At 42.8% G+C, this 27,353-nt stretch overlaps 1 protein-coding gene and 1 long non-coding RNA gene across 6 annotated transcripts in view; one reads left to right on the forward strand and one right to left on the reverse strand.

Moving 5' to 3' along the window:
• LOC132972008 (epidermal growth factor receptor substrate 15-like 1) overlaps positions 1 to 20,245 on the forward strand; it is a 54,648-nt gene extending 34,403 nt beyond the window's left edge. For 4 of the 5 annotated variants that reach the window (XM_061034849.1, XM_061034850.1, XM_061034851.1 and 1 more), the window contains 7 exons: positions 759 to 895; positions 1,128 to 1,191; positions 5,164 to 5,312; positions 6,092 to 6,185; positions 12,311 to 12,466; positions 14,492 to 14,508; positions 14,765 to 20,245. In XM_061034849.1, coding sequence (XP_060890832.1) covers positions 759 to 895; positions 1,128 to 1,191; positions 5,164 to 5,312; positions 6,092 to 6,185; positions 12,311 to 12,466; positions 14,492 to 14,508; positions 14,765 to 14,911 — 764 coding nt within the window. In that variant the 3' untranslated portion in view covers positions 14,912 to 20,245. Of the gene's footprint in view, positions 1 to 758; positions 896 to 1,127; positions 1,192 to 4,875; positions 5,142 to 5,163; positions 5,313 to 6,091; positions 6,186 to 12,310; positions 12,467 to 14,491; positions 14,509 to 14,764 lie in introns of those variants that run through there. The other variant, XM_061034853.1, reaches the window with a different exon arrangement.
• Positions 1 to 27,353, reverse strand: part of LOC132972058 (uncharacterized) — a 284,543-nt gene that overhangs the window by 175,743 nt on the left and 81,447 nt on the right. The window lies entirely within an intron of this gene.

Consider the following 27,353-nt stretch of genomic DNA (forward strand, 5'->3'; position numbering starts at 1 on the left):
TATTCTTGCATAACACAGGTTGCCTAATATGGTTAGTGTTACACTAGAGGTGATAGAGATGTGTAACATCAGTCTGAGTGGGACTGTTATGTTTAACACGTTCTCTTACCAACAAGCCCATCATGACCTTTACTGAAAGTTTTGTAACATGCTGATGTTTGACACAAAATCTGATATTATGATGTAGTCACAAGAGTTCCCTGGAAACTAGAGGTGGGAAAAAAATTATTTATGTAAAAATAAAAGATTTTCTTGTCTTGTGAGATTTTAAATCGATTCATAACTTCCAAGAATCGATTTTTTTGGGCCAATCAGTCACTCCCTGCTAAATGCTAAATGCAGTCTCAGAGATGACTGGAGGAGATCCTGAAGTATGGACTAATTCATAAATAGACTTTGAATCCAGAATCGTTTAGAATCGAAAATAGATTCTGAATCGAATCGTGACCCCAAGAATCAAAATCCAATCGTGGGACACCCAAAGATTCCAGTAGCGCCGGTAGCCTAGTGGTTAGTTTGCGCACACCATATAACTATACACATACTCTATAATCCTTTGAAGAGGTTTGAAGAAAAGGAAAATAAAAGACTTCTGCAGAGTTTGTTTCTCAGATCACAGAGCGATACTGCGGCTTATTACACGTAAAGGCTCGAGGAGCTTGTGTCATTAAATGTGAATTTCTGCTTCTGGTCCAGTAAAAGAAAAGTAAAAGTAGTGAGAACAAAACTCACTGAAGTGTCTTTTGTTCCTGCTTCAGATCCTTTTGGAGGAGACCCGTTCAAGGAGACCGACCCGTTCAAGGCGTCATCAGAGGACTTCTTCAAAAAGACTACAAAGATGGATCCCTTCTCTACACCTGACCCCTTCAGTAAAAGTGCCACGTTACCCTCCAAGGTATGTGTGACACCATGTGTGTTTGATTAACCCAGAGTGGCAGAGATTGAAATGTTGCTGCGTATTATTTAATGTACGATGTACAGCATGAGGAGAAGCAGGACTAAATACAGTGACTCAGCACATTTAGAGTTTTTTAATCATGGTAGATATAAAGATGCAATCATAATATGAGTTTGATTTGAGTGAATGTATTGATGACCGAGTGTTTCCTGTTTCCTGTTTGCTGCAGCAAGCCGGTCACTTCTCAAGCAATGACCCGTTCTCTTCAAACAACCCCAAACCAAAAGGGTCAGGTATGACGTCATTATTCATTTCATATGTAGGTATCCAGTGTTTGTGAACATCTAGTACTTTTTATATCACTTCTAAACAAATGAATCTGAACTTTTCAATCTCCATTATTAATAAATATATACAACAGATTTATAGAATTGACCCAAGCTTGTATCAAAGCTGCACATCTGTGAACTTTCAAAGAGACATAACACTTAATAAAGACTGCAATGTTAAATAGCACAAAATGTAGAAAACCAAAATAAATTATTAACCAAATACCATCAAATCCGCTGCATGAGACGTGTTTTTAATAGGGCACGATTGATTCTGGATTTTGGGGCCGATACTGATATGGATATAGTGGAGATAAAACATCTGATACTGATAGGTCGATATCTTTATTAGATCGATGTTTGATCTGTAGAGATAAATATAGATAGAGACATTTATAGTGTTGATCCCTTTAAAGCAGTCATCAAACATGTGTGGAAAAAGATTTATAATGAAGACAAGGTGATCACTCAGCTGGAGAGTATCTGAGCATGTACATGCATCACTGCTCGCCTTGTTCTAATCCATGTAGCGCCCTCTGCTGGTGACAGAACTGCTAGTGTAATACAAGGAAACTCAAATGAAATGCTATATGTCCGGTGAATAAATCGAGTAATATCGGCGTATATTTTAGATAAAATAAGCCGATAACAGTACGCCAATATCGACTGATAATCGGTCAGGCTCCACTTCTTTATAACTATTTTTTCAAAAGTTGCTTGTGTGGGGCCGCTGGTGGCGCAGTGGTAAGTGTGCGCGCCCCATGTATGGAGGCTGTAGTCCTCCAAGCGGGCAGCCCAGGTTCAAATCCAGCCTGGGCTCCTTTCCCGCATCTCATTCTCCACTCTCTCTCTCCCTGATTTCCAGCTTTATCCACTCTCCTGTCACTCCATTAAAAGCACAAAATGCCCAAAAATAAATCTTCAAAAAATAAAAAGATGGCTGTGTCCTACATACTGGTACGACCAATATACCAGTATAAAATGAGGATAAACGTGCTGTCATTACCAAGAGTACACCAAAACAAACAGCACGCCACTCTCCATTCATTGCTGCCTGCAAGCTGTGCTGGAAAACAAAGCGGCACAGGCCGGACTGGCAGATCTGAAGTACCGACTTGAGGTCATAATTTAAAATAAATGTTGGTAAACTGTTCAGTGAATAAAGCTTGTGGAACGCTGGACTAATGAAAGACTCCTCAATCAAAGTCAACCAGTGACTAGAGAAGGACTCGTGGGCTGTCGGTACTTCAGATCTTCAGAGCTGAACTACTGTACTGCAGGTCGTAGAAGAGCAAAGTGCACAAAGAGAAAAGGGATGGTACTAAAAGAGCGACACACAAACTGCACGCTGTAGACTTCTCTGAGCTCAGTGACAATCATCACACAGGAAGACAGTTTATTGTGCAAGAAGCATGCTTAATAAAAGAGAGAAATAAAATAAGACTAGTTGACAGGACAATGCAGAGACATGATGACCCTCCAACAAATCTAAAACAACAACAGAGAAGACAAACCCGTCAGTCCTCCAGCTCAACAAGTTTCCTACTCCTAACCACTTTTTACCAAATAACCGTCTGTTACGTCCTGTCAGTTTGGAAATATCAAAACAGTCCCATATGGAGGCCTTTTTCTAGTAATAATCATTTATACTTTATTAATCCCGCCAAAGGAAATTCGGTTTAGCACTCTGTTTAATGAACATGCTACACACACACAAACAGGATCCTTTAATGGAGAGGTCTCAGAGTGTGTGAGCTGCCAACAGCGAGCGCTTTTTGGGGTTCAGTGCCTTGCTCAAGGGCACCTCAGCAGTGCTCAGGAAGTGGACTGGCACCTCTCTGGCTACCAGACCAATTTCCGGACTTAGTATGTGCCGAGAATCGAACCGGCGACCCTCCAGTTCCCAACCTAAGTCCCTACAGACTGAGCTACTCCGTCCCGGACTAATTCTTAAAGTCTTTCTATGTGATTTTTCACACATAAATATAGAAATCAAGTATATCCTCTGAAAATAACTCTGTGAGTCATGACTGTCTACAATGGGTGTAACACCCGAGTCCCACTGTCTGTGATGTTTTCAGAGTTTTCAGAGTCCTATCTTCAGTTTGTTTACATCATTAGGACGGCCGGCTGACTCCTCCCCTCGTGTATAAAAGTTGTTTAATTGAGGGACTAGAGAAAAGAAGAATAACATACTGTACTCACTGCTTAACTGTGTTTCTAGATCACGCTCATTTCAGGTAAATTTACATGCAGTGTGAAGATACGAGCATAATAAAGATCGCTAGCATTAGCATGCTAACACAACAATGCAGCGCGAGTTGTTTTGGTTTCATGCTGGTGCTCAAGGGCGACATCTGCTGGATCAAAAAATCACATATAAAGCATTTAAGTTTTCTGAATTCAGATCAATCCCGCTCCGCTGCGGAGCAAACGGGGAGACGCGTCTGTGAAGGAGCTTAAACTGCAGCATGATAAAATAAAAACTCTGTAGAACTGGATCTATGATCTCTATGATGATCGTCAACACGTTCTAATCCTTCAAGATCGAAGATCGTCTTATTGCACACCAGAAAGTGAAAGCATGAATCTCTCCTCCCAAAGTGTCTGCAGCCGAGCTGATGTGACACCAGTCTGAGGTCTGACTTTAACTGTTGACTTCTATCTAAACTAAAGCACAGAGAGGAGTCTGTTTGTCTTTAGGTCAGGTCAGTGTTCTTCAGTGGTGTGTTCATGCAGTCCTCTTTCAATGAGCTGTTTGTTCTCTGCCACCAAGAACAACTCTTCTATTTCCTCCAGGATATTAATGTAGACAATACAAACACGTGCCTGGTCTGGGTCAGTGCGGGTCTCAGTGATGGAGGGAACACAAGCCCGTCACCACACCGAGGCCACTGTTTGCTTAGACTGAGGTTACCATGTTGGTTTGCCTATTAAAGCCGTGGCGTGACAGGAAAGGTGTCACATTTGCTTACTCAGTGCTATAAGTTAAATTCCAAACTGATTCTTTTCAAGGTGTCGATATAGAGCCTTCACATTCTCACTGACTGGTTCAGGGTGGTGTTTCTCCTCACTCTGATTATATTTTTTATCCCCTCCTAAACTCACCTGCTGCGCTGTCATTGGCTGGAGGAAACACACCAGCTCCGCCCAGAAACGTCCCGAGTCAACCAGAACAAATCAGAACAGTAAAATCCAGTCAGAGGACAGAGTCTCTGCAGACACAGTCACCACCACACATGTATGGAGGCCCAGAAGAGACAATGGAGCAGCTTCACTTTAGGAGAAGTCTGTCTTTTATTTTGAAGGAACAAGCTGCTGACTCTGTCTTTACTTTAGGAGAAGTCTGTCTTTTATTTTGAAGGAACAAGCTGCTGACTCTGTCTTTACTTTAGGAGAAGTCTGTCTTTTATTTTGAAGGAACAAGCTGCTGATTCTGTCTTTACTTTAGGAGAAGTCTGTCTTTTATTTTGAAGGAACAAGCTGCTGACTCTATCTTTACTTTAGGAGAAGTCTGTCTTTTATTTTGAAGGAACAAGCTGCTGATTCTGTCTTTAAACATATCAAACTATTCTGTGCACTTTAAAAGCGTCTGTGTTACTGCTTAGTTGTTACCACTGTAACAAATGAACGCGTTTCTTCTACTAGATCAATCAGCTTTCTGGGGAAGGTCGTTATCAAAGGAGAAGAAAGATGGGTGAGGGAAGTCGATTCCTTTCTATGACAATCGTTTAAATGATAAAAGATTTCATCCAGGTAAAGGAGGTAACAAGAAATGTTTAACGGAGATATTTTTGCTCCTCCTTGCGAGGTAGTGAAGATCCAGGCAGACACCCGCTGAAGTATAGTGAGCTCAGGAACACTTACACTTGAGGAGAGTACTAATAGATAATGATGCCCTGCTTATTTTCTGTGTTTCTGTTTTTTGTTGTTTAGACCTTTTCGGCACGTTGGACCCGTTTGGCAGCGGTTCGTTCAGCAGCAGCAGCACTAACAGCTCTGCTGGGTTTGCTGACTTCAGCCACATGTCCAAACCAAGAGACCCTTTTGAAGGCAGAGCCAGCTGGCTGCCAGACTATCAGAAGGTAACTCATTCAATTAATCTTTAAAGGTCCAATCAGTGAGCTGTGTAGTGAGTGAAATGATAAAGGTATCTTACTATATGATCAGACATTAAGGAAACATGCTATGTTGAAGAGCTGTCTTCTCTGACAACAATGCAGCAGCCAGTATGTCCTCCTTCTAACTTTAGATTCTGCTCCTGAATGCTCTGGATTTGTTTGGACCAGAGAAGGTAGGCGCTTTTAAGACACCCCCACACGGCCGTTTTGGACGCCCCTCGGTTTACCAGATATGAGAGCAGTTATCAGGTCAACAGGTGTTGCAGCGATGGAAGCGGTCAAGAGAAGTGGTTCAGATAGAAGTGATTGTACCCGATCTAAAAAGCCTCTGCATGTTTCTAATAAGCTCCACGAGCAGAAACGTGCTGAATGACAGCTCTCTATGTACCCATTTTAAACACTAGGGGTCAGAGTTACATACTGCTCCTTCAAAAATCAAAATGTGTTTGAGTGCAGTTACACATACTGTATTTAGAGCATCCTGTTGTTCACCTGTGGTGAAAATGCTCAGAATAAAAATGACTAAATACTAAAATCCACACTGTGGTATGATGGATGTGTCATATTTGTTCCAGTGGGCTGCACTTTCTCACTGTGGATTTACGAGATTCATAATTATGTAAACAACAGGGATTTATCTTCAGTGGAAGTCCAATCCTAAGTTTTTCATGCTTGATATTTTTGCAGAACATTCATGAGCTGATGAAACTGCTCATATTGACTTTTTGTTCTTTTCTTTCAAGTCTGTGTTTGTGGACGATCAATTCTGCCGGAAGAATGACACACCAGCTCTTCCCCCAAAGAAAAGTGTTCCACCAAGACCTAAACCCCCCAGCGGTGAGTGTGGCAGCACGTTGGAGAAGGAGGGTGATTAGTTCTCATCACCACATAACCTCATGCTCTACATCAACACTTCTGTGGGTGTTACAGACAAACTGAAAGCTCAGCTGGCTGAATCAGAAACAAAAGGATTTCTTTTGTCACGTTGTTACAAAATCTTGGAGGTGCACGGCTGGGCGCTCAGACCCTCTGCGGACCATTCTCACGCCGACCGCGATTGCACAATATTGCCGTGCCGACCGCAAGAAGCATGAAACCTGATTCAATGAGTCGCAATGTGCAGCACATGGCTAATTTACATAACGTTATTTTTCTGTGAAAACACTGTGGGAAGATTCAAAGTCTGGCTAGCAAGCCAGCCTTTCTGTTCAACATGCTGTCTGATCATATTTACCGTTTGGTAGCCATAGGTGAAGATGATGAGAGAAATACAGCTTTCTGGTTCATTACTATCTCAGGCAACATTAAAGTGACAGCTGGTCAACACATGTAATAAGAGAGGGAATATAAACTTAATGAAAATCAGCAGGAGCAAAACATCAGGTTCATATATTGATAATGTTACATATTTAATTATAGAAGAGAAAATATTGTCATACTTGATGACTGTATTATGATGCTCTCTCAGACTCTGCCCTGAGAGCTACTTGCATAGTGACTGCCCTTCACATCACCCCTTAGTGGAACATGGTAAGCCCTGTTCTGCAAATTCATCCCATTTATAAAAAGGGACTGAAGGTTGGGAGCATGTGTTTTTCATGTTTCACTGAAGCTTTATCAAAAAGATAGAACAGAACATAGATATAGACAAGCAATTGTGTTTTTCTTATTGTTTGCACTGCTTCTTTAGTCTGAATGCTAAAATCGTCTGTAAATTCACATTTAAAGCTGATATTTCAAAAAAAACATCTTCGTGAACCCCCCTTGGATGTTTGAATCCATGTCACCTTTTTCATCCCTGATCAGTTTGCACCCCTGATTTCCCAAGATCCCATGATAAGATACATGCTTTGATTTTGGATAATAACCACGTCCTACAACAGCTGTTCTTTACGGTTGAGAACAGCAGAGTGTATCAGTTCAGCTCCTCACAGATCAAAGAGATACATTCAGATATTTGAATCCCTGAAGGTGTTGCTGTGAGCTGCAGCACAGATCTACTGTCTTTACAAACTGTCCATGATGATCCATTCTGTAACATATGCATAGATACATGTGTTTACAAGGAGCTCATGATAATATATCATCATATGTAGAGAGGCCTCGACCATATAAAGGAGACAAACAGCAGCAGCATAGATTGTGTGATCTGTGTGATAGAGCTCAGGTGTAAACAGTCCTGAGTTATCTCACTTCTTTTCTCCCCTGTAGAAATCAGTCTTACACTCTGGTCTCATCTGTCAACAGGAAACGATGTGACTGTGGGTACAGAGAAGATAAAATACCTTTCTCACATTCACCGTGTTGCTGCTGTTTTCACAATCTGTATTCATGTCAGTTTTTCTATTCTCACCCACAGTTACAACTAGAAGCTTCTTTAAGATCATGTTGGAACATTAAGCTTGAAATATGAATTTATCTGGTGCAAAGTGCTTGTGTTGTTTCACGCACACACCTTTTTTCTTTCTTGACCTCACCTCACCGAGGTGTTTGTTTGATGATCACTTTCTGATTATTTGTCTCCGTGCGGTGTGCAGCATCGTCTCTGTTTTCTTCAGTGCATATTGAGCAACATGAACAGGCTTATTGGAAATCAGCTGTTTACACACTGCAGACTAACAAAGCTTTCTGAGGAGAGTAAAATGTTTGCTCTGCTTGAGAGGAAACCTCTTCTTATTTGAGTGCCTGTTTAGACAACCTTTACTGTGATGTCATGACTGACCTCTGGTCCGCATTAATGACACAGAAAGAATGAATCAGGAGAACTTTCAGAGAGCGTTTCAAGCTCAAGATATCAGAATCAGAATCAGATTTATTGGCCAGGTATGCTTACACACACAAGGAATTACATGACTAATTATGAAACAGTGCAGTAGTGAATAGTGCACCTGTGATGCTTCTCCGTCAATCTGAATGTTGTGAAGGTGTAATGGGGGGAGGAAGTGGGGGAGCACAGCGCTGTGTGTGTGTGTGTGTGTGTGTGTGTGTGTGTGTGTCTGACTGGGTGTGTATGTGGAGCTCCCGATGTGCTCTGAAGTCACAGATTAAGACACTAATATTGCGGGCGTTGCAGAATCAATATGAAGGTACAAAGAGGTGATGACGGCTGAGCTCAGTTACAGCACTGTAGTGCTCAAAGCAGTGTGACGGTAGAAGAAAGGAAAGGAGCTCACGCTTGATTCTGTCCTCATTCAACACTTTCCCTGTGAGTCTGATCTTTTCATGAAACGTTCCCTCTCTGTGTTTGAGTCTAAACTGTTCCTGCTCTTTCCCCACACACTTAGTGACGAGGACGGGAACTAGAGAGGCCTGCTCCCACTCTGACACTCGTCTTATCTTTCTTCATCATGAGCAGTCCGGATCCAGAAGCTGTCAGTTTGCTTCAGATGAATGTTTCAGTACATTTCATACAGTTAAAGTTCACATCACGCTGCTCTGAAGTTTTACTGTCAGCACATGTGAGGGGGATGTTGTAAGAGCTGTAAGCTGTGGTTCACTTGGCTGTTGTTTGCAGACACACCCAAGCTTGCTTCCCCTCTCCCTCTTTAGTGTGTGTGTGTGTGTGTGTGTGTGTGTGTGTGTGTGTGTGTGTGTGTGTGTGTGTGTGTGTGTGTGTGTGTGTGTGTGTGTGTGTGTGTGTGTGTGTGTGTGTGTGTGTGTGTGGTCAGGCTGCAGACTGTGCATGCTTGTATTAAAGCTAACTTTGTTACCGATGATATAAATGTCTTCCTGCTTATATATCTAATTTGGGACTTTATGTTTAGTAGCTTGCACTCCGTCTCACACACACACACACACACACACACACACACACACACACACACACACACACACACACACACACACATGCCTTCTATCATCACCTAATGTGTTGTGAACGGGCCGTGCCTCCAGAGACAGATAAACTGGTAATTTGCTCTTTAATATAGAATCAGATTTATTGTTCAGGTACGTTTACACACACTATGAATTTAACTTTGGTGAACTGTGCTCTCTTATGTACAGTTCCAACATTAAATATCAACAAAAAACAGAATAAGAAAAGACTAATATTTACATGACTAAATATGAAACAGTGCAGTGGTGAATAGTGCAAAAGATGCTGAAGTAACATGATAAGTAAAATGCAGTTATGTGACAGATGGCTCAATTAAGATGTCAATTACAGTATTTACATAAATAAGTGTGCGTAGATAGAGGGCAGATTGCTGGCGTCTTGCTCTCAGTAGAAAACCTCCTGCGTGGTGCATCTTCAGTCCTGTGACAGAAAGTTGTAGATGGCACTCATGTGGAGGATTATTTTAAACCAGGGTGGGGCTGGTGTTTGTGGTTTCTCAAGTGTGAGTTTACTGAAAGAGGAAAATAACTGATTGCCAGGCATGCAGTTTCTCTTAGCGTGGAGTGTGATGTGAAGTGCTCACACCAGTCTCCAGGAGTTATCTGGGTAATACGACTCGTAGGTTTGTGTTACATGACAACGGTTTGACCCGTTGTGTGGTTTTAACACCTCTGCAATGTGATGTGATGTACGGGTAATGTTCCCACGATGCTCTGCCAGGCTCGCCTCAGCTCACTCTTACAACCAAAAAGTCACATTTCTACCATGACTGTTCAGCTCAATGGTTCAACATGAGGAGCACCTCTCCAGCTACCAGACTTGGTCCGCACCGGGACTTGAACCCAAACTTGAGAATAAATTTGTTTCAGCACTTTGAGTCGTCCAGCTTTTATTGTGAAGGCCGAACATGAACCTCTCAGTTCCTCAGTGTGAATGAAAAGTCTCCATTTGATGTTATTTATTTATCTATATATTAAGATATGTCATGCCAAAGACCCCCACATCAACCTCTGGTGGGGACCCCCCTTAAACATCAAAAATTAAATAAACAGCTTTGTTAATTTGTTTCCTTATTTTATTAACAATTTTAAATCTTGTTTTTCCTCTTTGATGGATTCTGTCCCGTCAGTAATCATCTTATTAACATGTTGTCAGTTTTCCTCATTGATCATCGTCACACTCAACATGTTGTTTGTTATTTTATAACTTTGAAGGATTGTCATAGAAAAAGAACATGTGGACATATATTTTATCTTTTTCTCTTTGTTCCTGCGACCCCCCTAGAGGACCCCCACTCTGACAAACACTGAGCTGTATTAATATGACTCTGATGGATGTGAGAGAGCGGCCTGGTTGGTCTATTTGTGTCGTTGGTGAACCATCGTCTGGTAATGTGGCCACAAACCAAACCAAGTGAATAACATGGAAACCATTTATCGGTTATGGGACGCCACTTTTGGTTGACTTCCTCGGCTGTTCTCTTTATCTGCAGGTTGTTGTTTAAAAAAAACAAAAAAAACAGCTGTTTTGATATATTTCCTTTCTCTGGAGGAAGATGCTCTGCGTGTGATAGCACTAACACACTAAGATTTCTTCTGAAGTGTTTTGATACTGGTGTGTGTGTGTGTGTGTGTGTGTGTGTGTGTGTGTGTGTGTGTGTGTGTGTGTGTGTGTGTGTGTGTGTGTGTGTGTGTGTGTGTGTGTGTGTGTGTGTGTGTGTGTGTGTGTGTGTGTGTGTGTGTGTGTGTGTGTGTGTGTGTGTGTGTGTGTGTGTGTGTGTGTGTGTGTGCTGAAACTTCTGTGGCTTTCAGAAGCTGGTAGCTGTGTTTGAGGTGACAGCAGAGGGGAAGGGCGTAGGCACAACTGTGGGAAGCAGAGAATCGAGTGTTTGTGTTGTTTTTTAAAACTCCAGAACAGATCCAATCATGTCATGGTGTGTTATCAACAAAGGTCATTAAGGTGACGAGCTGCAGTGATGCTGAGTCATGGCAGCTCTCAGTGGACGCTCCTCTGTCGACACATGAAGCCTGTGATCGAGTGTTTCTGCCTCAGCATGCTGCAAAACTTAAACTTTTATTCACCAAAACGTGCATATACACACTCACACAATAAAAAAAAAAGACATACAAACAAGAGGGGAACTGTGGTACGATATAGTTTTGCAAGCAGATTGAGATAAAAACAAACAAAACAAAAGGAAAAGGGTCAGTAAATAAAATGAATGAATCAGAAACAAACAGGACAAAGAAAAACATGGGGACAGTATAATAACAAAATGATGTCAAATAAAACTGGTGGGATAGGTTGTACACATGGTGACGACTTTTGGTGGTATTTGTTTGTTTTTGTTTTTGTATGGGTGCTAACATGATGATCGCCAAATACAGACTGTTTGTAAATGATATTATAGACGATCTCTTATCATTAAACCCCGGCCTGTTGGACTTCCTTTTTCATTTTGAGTCACATTTTCCCGCGGTGACAAACTCACATCAGTGCTGTAATCACGTTCTTAGTAAGCAAACATTCACTCTGCCGGTGGCGAAATATAGAGTATGATATTAAAGGGATACTTCACCTGTTGAAACATGAATCTGTATTGACATTGGGTCATATATGTAGTAGAAATGTGAAATACATTTTGAAGTTGGTGCCTTCTTGGCCGTGAAAAGGCAGAAAGTGTCTTTTTGACTCGTGGATGAAAGACACCAACTCCCAGAATGCACCTTCAAAACCCCCTTCATCCATTATCATCTTTCTCCATAGAGCCTGTTAGCATAGCTTCCTAGCAATATGGCGGACATTTAGTTTTGTTTCTGGGAGTGAGTTCCCACCCACTGATCTGTGATTGGTCTGTAGCTTCAGTGGTCGAAAATATGAGGAACTAGCGTTGTAGTTTCACCCCGCTAACCGCAACAGCTTACAGTGACTCAATATGGCGATTTTTGCGTCACTGGAAGCTCCTTTTCAGACTTAGAAATACAAAGATTTCACATCTCAGGGGAAAATGGGGGCGGGATGCATGATCATTCAAAAATACTACAACGTTTGTAATGATACAAAGATTAATGCAAATGGGTGAAGTATCCCTTTAAGAGTGTGGTCATCTGTTTTCTGTCTCCAGGTAAGAGTACTCCAGTGAGCATGACAGCCGACCCTTCCAAACCATGTGACCCCTTTCAGCCCTTCAGCGGCGAGCCCGTCGACCCCTTTCAGAGTAAAAAGGGCCCCGTGGACCCGTTCAGCAGCAAAGACCCCTTCGCTCCACCTGCAGCAGCAAGTAAGGCCTCTGAATAACTGTACCAGCTGCTCCTTTGTTCACTGTGCAGCTGCATGTTCTACACACCATGGGTCATAACATGTGTCCAAATGATGCCACTCTGCTGGAGGAAAAGAAATTACTCCAGTTATTTAGTCTTATTTTGAAAGTTTATTCTGATGTTTCCTGAGTCCTGATTCTGATATCATCCAGTCTGAACAAACCTGACTTTACATTTACTGTGACAGTCAGCAGCTGCTCCAACTGGAGCTGTAAACAGTGTGTGAACAGCAGATGTTCCCCCGTCAGGTCAGCTGGAGGATCTGTGACATGATGCACTTTATGAACTCTGTCAGTATGTGTATCGAGGGCACTCCTGCTGCCACACAGAGAGATACTGTGATTGAATGTGAGAGGGAAACTAGGCGTAAACTAACCACACTCACCACCTACACACAACATTTGAACCCACTTTTTTAAAAAGTGCTGCTTAACTGCAGAGCTGCATCACGACGAGAACGGACTTCAAGAGCAGGAAGAGGGCGTCGGCCTGAAACTGGTTCAGAATCTCTGTTCAGCAGTGAGAATGTAATAAGCTTGTTGTTGGTTTTCTGGGACTCTGACAGACACTGAGGCCTGATATCAGCAGTGTCCCCCCCCCCCCCCCCCGCTGGTCTGCATTCATATTGTTCTGTACCCGGGTACACTTCTGTCTGCTACATGCAGTATGTACATAGTTGGTTTGCAAATCTGACAAAAAGCAGAAAGAAGAAGTAACCATGACAACAACAAAAAAAAGTCCATCCTGTGGATGTTTTTGTTCTTTGTGAGACGCCAACAACGTCCCTCTTCCTATATCCACATCTACCGTGCAGCTCAGAGGATGAAAAAAAAACATCCACAGTTAGCAGGATGGACTTGGTCCACGAATGGATGCCATGGTTACTTCTTCTCTTTGCAAACACACTTGGTTCATACTGCCTGCTGCTGTATCAGACTGTGAACAGATGCAAGTGTACAGAACGATGTGAACGCAGAGCAGCGGGTGAGGGGGGCGCAATCGTGCCTCATGTGAAAATGCCTCTTGAAAGTCTTCAAGCGGACTCGGGCACGGTCCGACGATCGGTCTGAGCACGATCTCTTCTGATTTTCTCCTCATGTTCTTGATTTCCTGACGTCATCTCTCTAACACTCCGTGGATTAGGATGGATCTGTTGTTCCTGTTTTTCTTCCTCTCTCTGCATGACACATCTCCTGCAACTGAACCTTAACCAGGGGGCGTGTCCAGAGCGCCACACCAATAAACCAAAGCTTTTATCTTCAGAGAGGCGGGGCTTAAGTTCAAATCAGCTGTTCTGGCTGTTTTGTGCCAGGCTGCTTAGTTGACTGAGCACATCTATTTGATACGACAGGTTCTTAGAGTATGGAAAGAGTCCATAAAGATTTAAAAGCAAACTCCAGAACTCTGATTTATACATTTATTATTTCAAAATAGACAGTGTGCAAGAGTTTGGATGCAGTTTTCATCTTTTTTAATCTTTCAGATTTATATGTTGAAAAATGATGTTACTTACATGCACAGGTCATTAACGGGGACAGAAAGGATCAAGAAACCAAATAAATTTGCATGTGTGCACAAACCTTAGGACACCCCCGCATGAGTCAGAGACCCAGGTGGGCCACCCCAGTCAGAAAACTCTGGACTGGCCCCTGGTTCTAACTGAAGAGATACACTGATGCTAAAGCTGAAGACAGATTCAGAGGACTGAGTGGACTCTGCAGGTGTCTCTGTGTGCTGGTCTGTAGAGGACTGAGTGGACTCTGCAGGTGTCTCTGTGTGCTGGTCTGTAGAGGACTGAGTGGACTCTGCAGGTGTCTCTGTGTGCTGGTCTGTAGAGGACTGAGTGGACTCTGCAGGTGTCTCTGTGTGCTGGTCTGTAGAGGACTGAGTGGACTCTGCAGGTGTCTCTGTGTGCTGGTCTGTAAGATTCTGTGAAGCAGTCTAAAGATCACCTGTGTCTAACTCTTCTCTCTCTTTTCTGACAGGACCTGAAAAAACCAAGGTAAGACATGAAACACATTATGTAACAAAAATGATTAGTCAGAGTTATCTACAGAATGCTGACTCTCTCAATTCAATTCAAATGAGCTTTATTGGCATGACAGTCTCTCTCTCTCTCTCTCTTTCTCTGTCTCTGTCTCTCGCTCTCGCTCTCTCTCTCTTTGTCTCTCTTTGTCTCTCGTTCTCTCTCCATCTTGTTCTCTCTCCATCTCGTTCTCTCTCCCTCTCTCTCTCTCTCTCTCGTTCTCTCACCTCAGTTTGGGAATGAGGCTCAGCAGTTGGAGTGGGCCAAGCGAGAGAGTGAGCGAGCAGAGCGTGAGCGTCTGAAGCGTCTCAGACAGCAGGAGCAGGAGGACCTGGAGCTCGCCATCGCCCTCAGTAAGGCCGAGATGTCCAACGCATGACCTGGAATCCCCAGCTCACACACACACACACACACACACACACACACACACACACACACACACACTGTGACACACACACACTGTGACACACACACACACACAGACACACACACACAGTGCGTAGACAGGCTAACATGACTGGACTAACTCTAATGTGTTCATACACACACACACACACAGTCCCCTGCCCCTCCACTAACATACCCCCTCTCTCAATAACTCTGAATCAAAAATTGAGACAAACTGAGCTCCCAGAACACCTTACTGTACATCTGTCCCGCTGACACAAGCAGATACAGGACTGAAGGATGAAGAAGAGGAAGAGGAGGAAACAGACACATGCTCTGTGTTTATGCACTAAAGTGAATAACCCGCTCAGTGGACTGCTGACAGGTGTTTCTCTAAAGGGATCTTTTCTTTCTCCTGATTGGTGCGTTAGTGCTGAGATGTTTTGCTGGTGAGAAAATGTTACAGAGAGAGACGTAACGTGTGTTTGTTGCTTCAGAGGCGTTAGAGGAGGCTCTCAGGATCGACCCAGACTGAGAGAAGAAGTGAAACATTTATAATCCTCCTCATTGTTAGATTAACTATAAATCATTTCTATAGATCTATAATCTCTTCAGCACTCTCCCTGCTGTGTGATTCTGTACCCCACATGAGTCCAGTCTACCATGAGGTCACAGACCAACCCCTGAACAGCAGACTCTCAGGGGGGTCAGCAGGCTCCGGGTTCAGGTCTGCCCTTCAGTTTGGTCTCGTTTAGTTCATCCCAGATTTGGTTTTGTTGGTGAGTAAACTGTGCACCTCTGAAACACAATATAAACTAAAGTGATGAAGGCCTCGAGGTGCTGCACGCCCATCAGGTCTCAGCTCACAGAGCGCCCTGTGACATCACAAGGGCGTTCATCAGGTTTCTTTTCTAGACTTGATCAAACTTCATAAGAGCCTCCGATGACATCTCCACGGGTTGAGCTGACTGGGCCGTTGTTTTTGTTGATATTGTGTTTGCACAGTGCACAATCACATCACCACAAAGTTAAAGTACACACTGACCAACGTGGGTCAGACCCGCTCACATTTCACTTTATGAAGAGAGAAGAAGAAGTGATGGTAACACTGGTTCCCTTTAATGTGACGAGTACCTGACCATGAAAATACAGTCAATCAGAGCAACGCTAACATATGTACAGATATATTTAGTTTGTCCATGGGCGACAGAGTGCTGCAAGGGTCTGCAGCACTCTCTCCTTCTCTCTGTCTCTCTGTCTCTCTCTCTTTCTGTCTCTCTCTCTCTCTGTCTCTCTCTCTGTCTCTCTCTGTCTCTCTCTCTGTCTCTCTCTCTTTCTGTCTCTGTCTCTCTCTCTGTCTCTGTCTCTCTCTCTCTCTCTCTCTCTCTCTCTCTCTGTCTCTCTCTCTCTCTGTCTTTGTCTCTCTCTGTCTCTCTCTCTCTCTGTCTCTCTCTCTCTGTCTCTCTCTGTCTTTGTCTCTCTCTCTCTCTCTCTCTGTCTCTCTCTCTCTCTGTCTTTGTCTCTCTCTGTCTCTCTCTCTCTCTGTCTTTGTCTCTCTCTGTCTCTCTCTGTCTCTCTCTGTCTTTGTCTCTCTCTGTCTCTCTCTCTCTCTCTCTCTGTCTTTGTCTCTCCCTGTCTCTCTCTCTCTCTCTCTCTGTCTTTGTCTCTCTCTCTCTCTCTGTCTCTCTCTCCCTCTCTCTGTCTCTCCCTCTCTCTCTGTCTCTCTCTCTCTCTGTCTCTCTCTGTCTCTCTCTCTGTCTCTGTCTCTGTCTCTCTCTCTCTCTCCCTCTCTCTCTGTCTCTCTCTCTCTCTCTGTCTCTCTCTCTGTCTCTCTCTCTCTGTCTTTGTCTCTCTCTGTCTCTCTCTCTCTCTGTCTTTGTCTCTCTCTGTCTCTCTCTCTCTGTCTTTGTCTCTCTCTGTCTCTCTCTGTCTCTATCTCTCTGTCTCCCCCCTCTCTCACTCTCTCTCTGTCTCTCTCTCTCTCTCTGTCTCTCTCTCTCTGTCTTTGTCTCTCTCTCTCTCTCTGTCTCTCTCTGTCTTTGTCTCTATCTCTCTGTCTCTCTCTCTATCTCTCTGTCTCCCCCCCCCCTCTCTCTCTCTGTCTCTCCCCCCCTCTCTCTCTCTCTTTGTTCAGTGTAAATAGATAATCAGAGCTAACTATGCCTCCTCTTGACAGCTGTGCTTTGATCCTGATGCTGTGATGTCATGACACATCCTACAAATGAAACACCAGATGAGGGAAATCTTTTTATTTTATTTCACAATTAACAGGTTGTTTTTTTTGTCTTATGAGCGAACAAGGATTTTAACGTTTTTTATTTAAGTAGCGTGTAATTCTTTATTATTTTGACATGTTTTTGTTTTAAAAGAACATACGATTTAACGTAGAAGTTTTGTGCTATAAGCTGTAGTTAGCCGCTCCAGGAGTCTGCAGACCGTCGATAGACCGTCTACAGACTGTGTGCAACAGTTCTGTCTGCAGAGTGTTTTTAAAGGTTTGGGACTGTCTGAAATCATCTTTTCTGATGTGTCATAGTGTAATGATCCGACACAGACTTAACCACTCACATTTGTCCCTTTTTACTTGAAGTGGAGGATAACGTAGAGTGAGTGAGACGGACTGAATCATTCAGCCACATGCTCGTCCTGCTCAGATCCCCTTTGAGCGAGGACTTGAGTTCTTTCATTTTAATGACCCTAACTGGGTAACCATGAGCAGAATGAAGTCTTACACATGTCGGTATTCATAGTGTAACCATGACGACACGTTGTCTGGTCCATACACATGATCCAGTAAGATGAGGATCCTGAGTCAGGTCTAGGTGTCAAACCAAACAAAGTTTATCCTGGTTTTGCATAACGAACAAACTGATTCATTGGATGATTGCACGCGCACATTTTGAAGTTAATGTTGTAACTGCTGAGGCGGTTTGCTCATTCGACGTCTTTGCACTGGCTGGTTGGACAAAATGACCTCATGTTACAGACGGTTACGTTTGGATCTCCAGTCTCCTGATAATGAGGACCTCTGAAGTCTAACTGAAGTATTGAATATTTTAGATATTTAACATGTCAAAAATGTTAAACGACTGCTTCAATGTGAACCCCGCTCGGCTTGGCACGGCTCGGCTCCTGATTCTGCCACATAGCGTTCTAAACTGCCTCTCCCTCTCCTTTGTTGTCTTGTTTACATATCATGAGTATTTACGTTACTGTAGATGTTCCAGACTGAGTACCTGTAGGTGTTAGCTTCTTTAAAGCTGTGAACGGCTAACACCTCCTCTACTTCACACTGATGTTTTGAAGCTCTGCCGTGCTCCTGTCACACTGTCAGGAAGTATTAAATATGAAGCACTTCATCTGTTGCCATTTCACTCTGAAAACGGTTGGTGCTGTTAGCCGTTTATCAGTCCACTTTAGGATTACCAAAACCCGATATTTGAGGTTATGTTAACTGCCACCTTTAGCGTAAGGCTCCTCTATGTTTTGTATTAAATGCCACTAATCCTAAAACCTCTCCAAATCCTGAACCCTGTTTTTGTTTGCTTCCTACTAAATTACTTCAAGTTCCATATTGTTTATCATATACGGCTAATGAGCTAGCTGGTCGTCAGGTGTTAACCTGTAGATTTATGTGAAATGCTGTTGCCTCAAAAGTGGTTTCAAGTCATCTTAAGTGCCAACAACTTGTTAACGACAATGTGACAGGCAGCCTGTGTAGCGAAAATGTCCAGAGTTTGATCTCAAAAATGTCAAAGTGTCACCTTAAAGTTGTGGTCTCAGTGAGTGTGTGGTGTTTTAATCACATCTGAAAACGGCTCCGCTTCAGTTAGAAAGAAACCCTTTGTGAACCACGTGGAGCAGACTGAGTGTCACGGGATGTAGCAGTACCTTTTGGCAACTTTGGATGTTCTCACAGACTTTAAACAAGTGAAGTGTGTCCACTAGAGGCTGGCTACAGAAGCACAGGAAGTCACATACACACCCATTCTAAAAAGTCTGTTTTTACAGCAGAGATTAACATGTTTACAGTCTGGTTCAAAAAAACAAATAGGTGTGATTATCTCATGTCTCGATCGACACACACTGTACAGGGGGTGAATGTTTTGATGACTCATCAGTTTTGATTTGATGAAGGATAAGAGTTATTCACAATAAGGCGTGTAGCTGACCTGATTGACAGGTGGGCGTGGTGTAACGGTTTGTCAGGAGGTTTAAAACCCGCCTCAGCTCCAGCTCTCAGCCTGTCGTTAGGTTGACTGAAAGTTAGACTGAGACAGCATTTCCAGCATGGAGACCGCCATCGATGGGACTCCAGCGCCCCCTACAGGAACAGACAGTTAACAGTTTTTAAAAATTAGAAAACAAACTGAAGGTTAAAGTCTTTGATCAAGAGAACATTACAATATAAAAAATCTGACCTTTTGTTTGTTGCCAACTCTGTCTGACATTTTTCCATAGTTTACAAAAGGTACTGGCACTTTCTCCTGACGCTTCAGTCACATGTGACGCTCCATCTGTTCATCGTGTTTTGAGTTCACATCCCGTCTGCAGCGTCGTCCTCGGCGCTCTGACATCCAGACCTGGTACCATCATGTATGTGTCATCTGATAACTCCATTGTGCAATAGATAATGTTTATTTTTTTATTGTTGTTTTGTGTATCCTGTGAAACCAATGTGATGTTTTTTGATATGTAGTGTTGTGTGTTTGATATGATTATTTATGCACCCGCTCCTCTGTCCTGCCTCCGTCTGTGGAGGACGCTCACGCTCTCATTTCATTCCAGTAGCTGCACAATCGTCAAACCTCTCCCTCCCCAAATACTTTTCATGGAACATGGGGAAAGAGCCTTCATGTTTGTAAATGATCAGCAGTCTAAGCAGAACAACATCAACAGAAATGTTAGCATTAAGCTAGTTGTACAATCTGAATCTTCTTTTCTCTCTTGAACATGGTGGATATTTTATTTTGATACACGCTCTTTGACTTCTGTCTGTACTGACCTCATCCTGCTTCATAGGGGAACAGATTATTGGGAGACCTGAAACTTGTTGATTTGATTTCCTTCCTCTGCCCTCCCTCCCATGTAGGTGAAGTAATGGAAGCTGTCTTTATTAAGATGCAGAGGTAGAGTTTCATGTCTGTTATATTTGTCCTATAAAAACAGTAACAAGGAAGAAGAAGAATGATGAGGAAGCACTGGAAGGTTTCCTACGGTGACACTAACAGCTGAGGAGAGAACAGATGCTAGTTTTATTTGAAACAGTGATCCTCTCTACATGGTCTGTACTGTTTACTAAAATAAACATTTCAGTTCAATGAAACTCGACTGCTGCTTGATTTATGACAGGAACGGAGCTCAACGGTATCGGGACACATCGAGGACTTTCACATGGTAAATGGTCTTGAGCTTGTTTATCTATTTTCTAGTCTTCTGAGGACTCAAAGCTCTTTTACACCGCAGGTAGCAACTACACATTCACACACTGATGGTAGAGGCTGCTGAGTAAAGAGTCCATCAGTATTAACTCATCCATTCATACACATTCACACACTGATGGTAGAGGCTGCTGAGTAAAGAGTCCATCAGTATTAACTCATCCATTCATACACATTCACACACTGATGGTAGAGGCTGTTGAGTAAAGAGTCCATCAGTATTAACTCATCCATTCATACACATTCACACACTGATGGTAGAGGCTGCTGAGTAAAGGGTCCATCAGTATTAACTCATCCATTCATACACATTCACACACTGATGGTAGAGGCTGCTGTGTAAAGAGTCCATCAGTATTAACTCATCCATTCATACACATTCACACACTGATGGTAGAGGCTGCTGAGTAAAGAGACCATCAGTATTAACTCATCCATTCATACACATTCACACACTGATGGTAGAGGCTGCTGAGTAAAGGGTCCATCAGTATTAACTCATCCATTCATACACAGTCACACACTGATGGTAGAGGCTGCTGTGTAAAGGGTCCATCAGTATTAACTCATCCATTCATACACATTCACACACTGATGGTAGAGGCTGCTGTGTAAAGGGTCCATCAGTATTAACTCATCCATTCATACACATTCACACACTGATGGTAGAGGCTGCTGTGTAAAGAGTCCATCACTATTAACTCATCCATTCATACACATTCACACACTGATGGTAGAGGCTGCTGTGTAAAGAGTCCATCAGTATTAACTCATCCATTCATACACATTCACACACTGATGGTAGAGGCTGCTGAGTAAAGAGTCCGTCAGTATTAACTCATCCATTCATACACATTCACACACTGATGGTAGAGGCTGCTGAGTAAAGAGTCCATCAGTATTAACTCATCCATTCATACACATTCACACACTGATGGTAGAGGCTGCTGAGTAAAGAGACCATCAGTATTAACTCATTCATTCATACACATTCACACACTGATGGTAGAGGCTGCTGAGTAAAGGGTCCATCAGTATTAACTCATCCATTCATACACAGTCACACACTGATGGTAGAGGCTGCTGTGTAAAGGGTCCATCAGTATTAACTCATCCATTCATACACATTCACACACTGATGGTAGAGGCTGCTGTGTAAAGAGTCCATCAGTATTAACTCATCCATTCATACACATTCACACACTGATGGTAGAGGCTGCTGTGTAAAGAGTCCATCACTATTAACTCATCCATTCATACACATTCACACACTGATGGTAGAGGCTGCTGTGTAAAGAGTCCATCACTATTAACTCATCCATTCATACACATTCACACACTGATGGTAGAGGCTGCTGAGTAAAGACCTCCAGCAGCACTTTGTAGTACGAAGATCAACTTCATTAACTTCATTCACGTGTTTCGGCTCGTGGCCTTCATTGCAGAAATGCGTCGGTCTAAATAAGTTAACACAGTTGATTTTCATACTACAAGTGTTTCTGGAGCTCTTTCACCTTTCATGAAAACATAAGAAATTCTTCCAAAGATGCAAAAGACACACTACTGTTTTCTTAGTCTTATTAAACTGAATGTGTTGAGGCACATGTTAGACTGTGTCCATAACCACTCCTGGCAGAGATATACTCTCTACTGAGGACACTTTGTAATTAAAACATTGATTTAAATATATACATAAACACTTTCTAACAAATGTACTTTGTTAGAACTGAATGTGTCTCAGACTTCATTACTTTTATTCTTAAGCCCTGACTTGATGATCACTGTGCTCCAATTGTAAACAGTGTCAACAAAACAAATAGAAATGATTGACCAACAAAAAAAAAACACCAAAGGTAATTGGATGGATGTATGGATGATGTATGGATGGCGCAGCTGTGCTCAGTGGTAGTCAGTCATCAGGGGTTCAATCCCCAGCTCCTACAGCCTCATGTCCCATGTGTCCCACGGCAAGACATGAATGTGTATGAATGGTTTTAGTTACTTCTGATGGATAGATACTTTATTGATTAACCAGAATCATCCTTTAAACGAGTGCTAAAGCTATTTTTCTTTGTCATGTACAAAGACAGACATCTTGTTCTTGACCTTGTTCTGGACTCTGAAGCAGACTAGGCTTCTCCGTCCCTCCCAGACATCCACAATGTGCGCTGAATTATCTCCAGCTACATTTCCCCGACACAGCTGTGCAGTGTGAAATGAATGCTGAGCAAACACAGCAGCTATTTCTTGCCGTATTAGCTGAAACCCTAGCAATCTGCTATGTTAGCGAATGCTAACTATCTCCGTATGGAATAACAGGAAATTCCTCGCTAGGTTTGTGTTTATTCTATGGTAATGGAGAGGAGGAAATGAAAAGCCTATTGGCTTTTAACTGGGAATTTGGGTCAGAGAGAGAATTGGAGGATAAATGTTGGTTTTGCCTCACAAACGTTCAGTGTCATGCTTCTTTTTCCTTCGGCCTCATCAGCCCAACACATTTCTCTACCTCAGTATTTTGTGAATACTTTGTTGCGGGGGGATTCTTTGAAATAAAAAGATCTTCCTTTCTGCAGGAGTGCAATGATCATTCACAAATATGGTCAGAAATGATCCAAGCTGCAAGGGAACGCTGGTTTCAGCAGCTTCTGAGTTCACTGCTTGAAATGAAACTGGGTTTGGACCGTTGGTCCGACGATACGTAAAAAACCTCTCTACGTTGAGTCCGTGTTTCTCTGAGAGTTTCCTGCACAGAACGATGTTATCGGATACTTAACTGCAAAAAAGAGACAAAGTCCTGAGACAGTTTTTTGAGTATGTTCTGTTGTGGTTGAGAGGAAGTTCCCCATTTCAATAAAACTAAATGAAATATTAGAGTTTCTATCTGATCGGGCTGTTCAAACAGAAATCACCTGTCCAAATACCACATGTGTGTTAGATATCAGACACATGCTGTTTAATCAACCCCCGGCTGCAAATTCACTTAATCGGTTGGTAAAATTTAAACTGGCAAAGAATTTCATTTTAAACACACATAAGTGCTGCTGTGTGTGTGTGAGCTTTGGCACATTTTGAAACACAAGCACTTTTCCTCGTTTCCTCTGCATCCTCATGCCTTACAGGGCGAGCCTGATTGGGACTTTCATTTCAATCAGTGTAGTTATCTTTAACAAACCTGTCACAGTGCTGAATCATGTCTCTGTCTACAGGTTAGCAAATATGCACCGGCATCATTTGGCAGGTTGTTACTTTTTATTCCCCTACAGGTTTTAAAAAAGCCTCCTACATGGTTTAAGGATCATTTTAGAGGCTGGACTTAGTTTAGAAAATGCTGATGTTGTCATTTTGTTGAACTGACCTGATGGCCACATTAATTCTAACATCGGACAGACCTTAGACTCGTAGGGCGCGGTCACACTATCACCTCTGTGGAGAACTCTGATATTTAACTTTTCCCCCCTGTCAGCCATTCTACCCTGACTGTCCCCTACCCCTAAACACTTGAGAGGCAATGCAGCAATGATCACATGCTTCAGCTTCTTGGGTTGACTCTAATCCAGACCAGGTACCTTACAGCCGAGGAGTTCATTCCCTAAAAAGACCTCTGTGAAATGTTCGAGTCTTTGAATTATAATCAGCAGTCCTCCTACTCTGCTGCTCTCAGCCTGAACTGAGCCATGCTGTGCCCTCCTCAGTCATCTATGGTTTGCAGAAGTTCCTCAAGGCCAACCAAAAGTCCTTCTCCATGTCCTTAATACGATGCATATCAAGGAGGATATGGATACCTGGTACCTAGTACAAGACTTGATCCCAGTGCAGAGTGAACTGCAGCTCCATGTTGTTTGGATGTCCCGAGTCAAGGCCCATCGACCAGACACTGGTCCTTGTCTAGCATCAGGAAGTGGCCCATTTCTCTCAGTCTGGTCCCTACATGGGACCAGTTCAGAAGCTATAACATTCCTCGAAAAACAAAACACAGCCCCAAGATGGACAAACCCCTCCAGCAACTTAAAGGAGCTCCAACTCAGTGCAGTGAATACTAAACTTTCCATGTTTGCTCGCTGAGAATGTAATGAACGTCTTTAGCAGGAGACATAATGCACAGTAACACAACTAGGTAAACAAGCAAAACCAAAGGTAAGACCCAAACCCAACTGAACTTAGTATCAATTATTATAATTATTAATAATAAAGTTAAAGGAGCAGTATGTAACTCTGACCCCTAGTGTTTAAAATGGGTACTGCAGTCTAAATTCTAAACATTGTAGAGAGCTGTCTCCCCCCCTCCTCTCTAGAGTTGATGCTCACACAGGTCACCATGTGGTGGACTCTGAAGCTTCAGTGTTTATCCAGCTCTGCATGGGTCTGCAAACCTTTCTGTGTTCTAACCTCTCTTCATTTTTCAAAATCATCTCCAATATTGATCCTAGTTTGAGCACGTTTCTGCTAGTGGAGCTTATTAGAAACATGCAGAGGCTTTTTAGATCGGGTACAATCACTTCTATCTGAACCACTTCTCTTGACCGCTTCCATCACTGCAACACCTGTTGACCTGATAACTGCTCTCATATCTGGTAAACCGAGGGGCGTCCAAAACGGCCGTGTGGGGGTGTCTTAAAAGCGCCTACCTTCTCTGGTCCAAACAAATCCAGAGCATTCAGAACCAGAATCTAAAGTTAGAAGGAGGACATACTGGCTGCTGCATTGTTGTCAGAGAAGACAGCTCTTCAACATAGCATGTTTCCTTAATGTCTGATCAGATAGTAAGATACCTTTATCATTTCACTCTCTACACATCTCACTGATTGGACCTTTAATATTTATTATTACTGAATAAGAAATGCTTTTTCAGTTAGCCTGTGACTACAGGATTCCAGCAGGTTTCTTGCTCCTTCTTGTGGTAGCGCTGTCCCAGCAGAGGGCATCCTTTTTCAACTAATAGAATTCCCACTTTTCCTCACACAGCTCCGACCCTCCAGATTTCATTCACACTGACATTTTTCCAGTTAAGACGTATGTTTCCCAAACAGCTGATAAGGTTTTCTGCTCCACTGAATTTACCCAGAAAAGGTTTCATAACTAGGTCCATCAATTCAAAGAGTGGACAGACTTGATGGAGAATCTCTGTTTTAACCGTCACACAGTCAATCAGGACCCTACAGAGTCTCAAAACGCTTCACTGTGTTGGTTTCAAATGCAAATACTGGCGAGCCCTAACCCGGGACGACCTTTTGACCCCTCTGACAGCAACACTGTGAGAAGAAACACAGCTAATCTCCACTTCTCTGGTATGGCCTTCTGCACACACACTTATGGTTTTATGATTGTGTTATGTTGGAGTGGGAGAAGAATATGCTGCGGAGGGGAGTTCCTCCTCTGAGATAAACTGTTGCACAAGAGCCTGTGAGCTTGTTTACAGCCTCCAACTGAACATTTCAGCCTTAAAGCATGGACGAGGGCTTTAAGGCGGATTCAGAAATGTCTTAGAGTTGTAATCTCTCCAGGTACAACGAGTGACAGACTCATTTAATTTGAAATAAAAAAAAGTGTATTATCAGCTAATGGGAAGCAGGGCAGGCTCTGTGACAGCACTGGGAACATTGGGAGATATTATGTTGTTTTCTCAGGTGGGTGAGGCTGCGATGGAGGAAATCTGGACTCCATATTAAACGCTGGCAAAGGGCCCAGCTGTCAGCGCCACAAAAGGAATTCCCTTGACCTCCATTGTACAGGATTGAAGGCAGCGACGTCAGGGACAGATATCTCAAACCCTGAAGAATACTTGACATTTAGTAAAACAAGCCTTTAAAAAGCAGAGATTAAATGAACACACATGCATATAAAGAATCTTTTAACTTCCTTCATTTGAGCTCTTTACTCCTGTTCAAGCCCGACACATTTGGTATTCACTGGCTCTCTGGGATCTCCTCTAGAGATCGGGACAAAGCGTTTGGAGAAAAAAAGGAGGTGACTCCATCAGAACAGAATTCACAGCGGTGTTTAGGAACAGTTGTACAAGTTGTTTTATACATGCACACAGCTGCTTGTCTGAGGGAATGCACAAAGCAGCATGTAAAACCATCTGATTCCCACGCTCAGCCACCCTCCTGTACCCGGTGAAATAAGGGAAATGAAATCGTTTGATTTTTCACTTGAGTAAATGTACTAATGATAGAAGCGAGGCTTCCTCTTTTCTCAGGGTTGGCACGGGGCCATCCTCGAGATGACACCGAGCTGTGTAGCCTTTTTTCTTTCACAACCCAAAATAAACACACGCCTGCTGACTGCTGCACCAGAGCGAGTGTGAAATAGAGAGATGCTGACGGGTTTCTATCTGTGTGTGCTGCACCAACACTGCTCAGTTTGTTCTCATTTCCATCATTAGTATCTGTACTGATGGATGATGATGATGTTGAGATGGACAGTCACAAAGTGTCCTACTCTCTTCCAGATGAGTTAGATAAACCTGGGGAGCGTTCTCATGTTTCTTCACCTCCTGTTTAATGCTGACACGCTGTTTTATCTGATTATGAATCTCTAAAGGTACACAACTAATTCAAATTTAAATGATTGAAATTGAACCTTAAAGAAGACTTATTTGGGGGTGCAGGTAGCCTAGTGGTTAGTGTGTGCGCCCCATGTACAGAGGCTTTAGTCCTCCAAGTGGGCGGCCCGGGTTCAAATCTGACTTGAGGCTACTTTCCTACATGTCATTCTTCTCTCTCTCTCTCTCTCTACAACACTGTACTGTAAATGCATGAAAAGTCTTATTAAGTTGTCGCGTGAAGATCACACCTGACCACTCCTTGAGTTAATCCTGGGGGCTGTGATGACCAAATATCTGTTTCTGGAAGCTCTAAAAGTCCTCAGACGCCTCAGATTGACCATCATAACAAACTCTTTAGTTACATATTCTGAGGTTTTACTTCCTCATAAATATATAAAAACATAAAGGAGGTTTATCTTTACTTTGCTGCATGCACACATATCAAATCA

The sequence above is a fragment of the Labrus mixtus genome, chromosome 3 (assembly GCF_963584025.1).
Source record: "Labrus mixtus chromosome 3, fLabMix1.1, whole genome shotgun sequence".
NCBI classification, from domain to species: domain Eukaryota; kingdom Metazoa; phylum Chordata; class Actinopteri; order Labriformes; family Labridae; genus Labrus; species Labrus mixtus.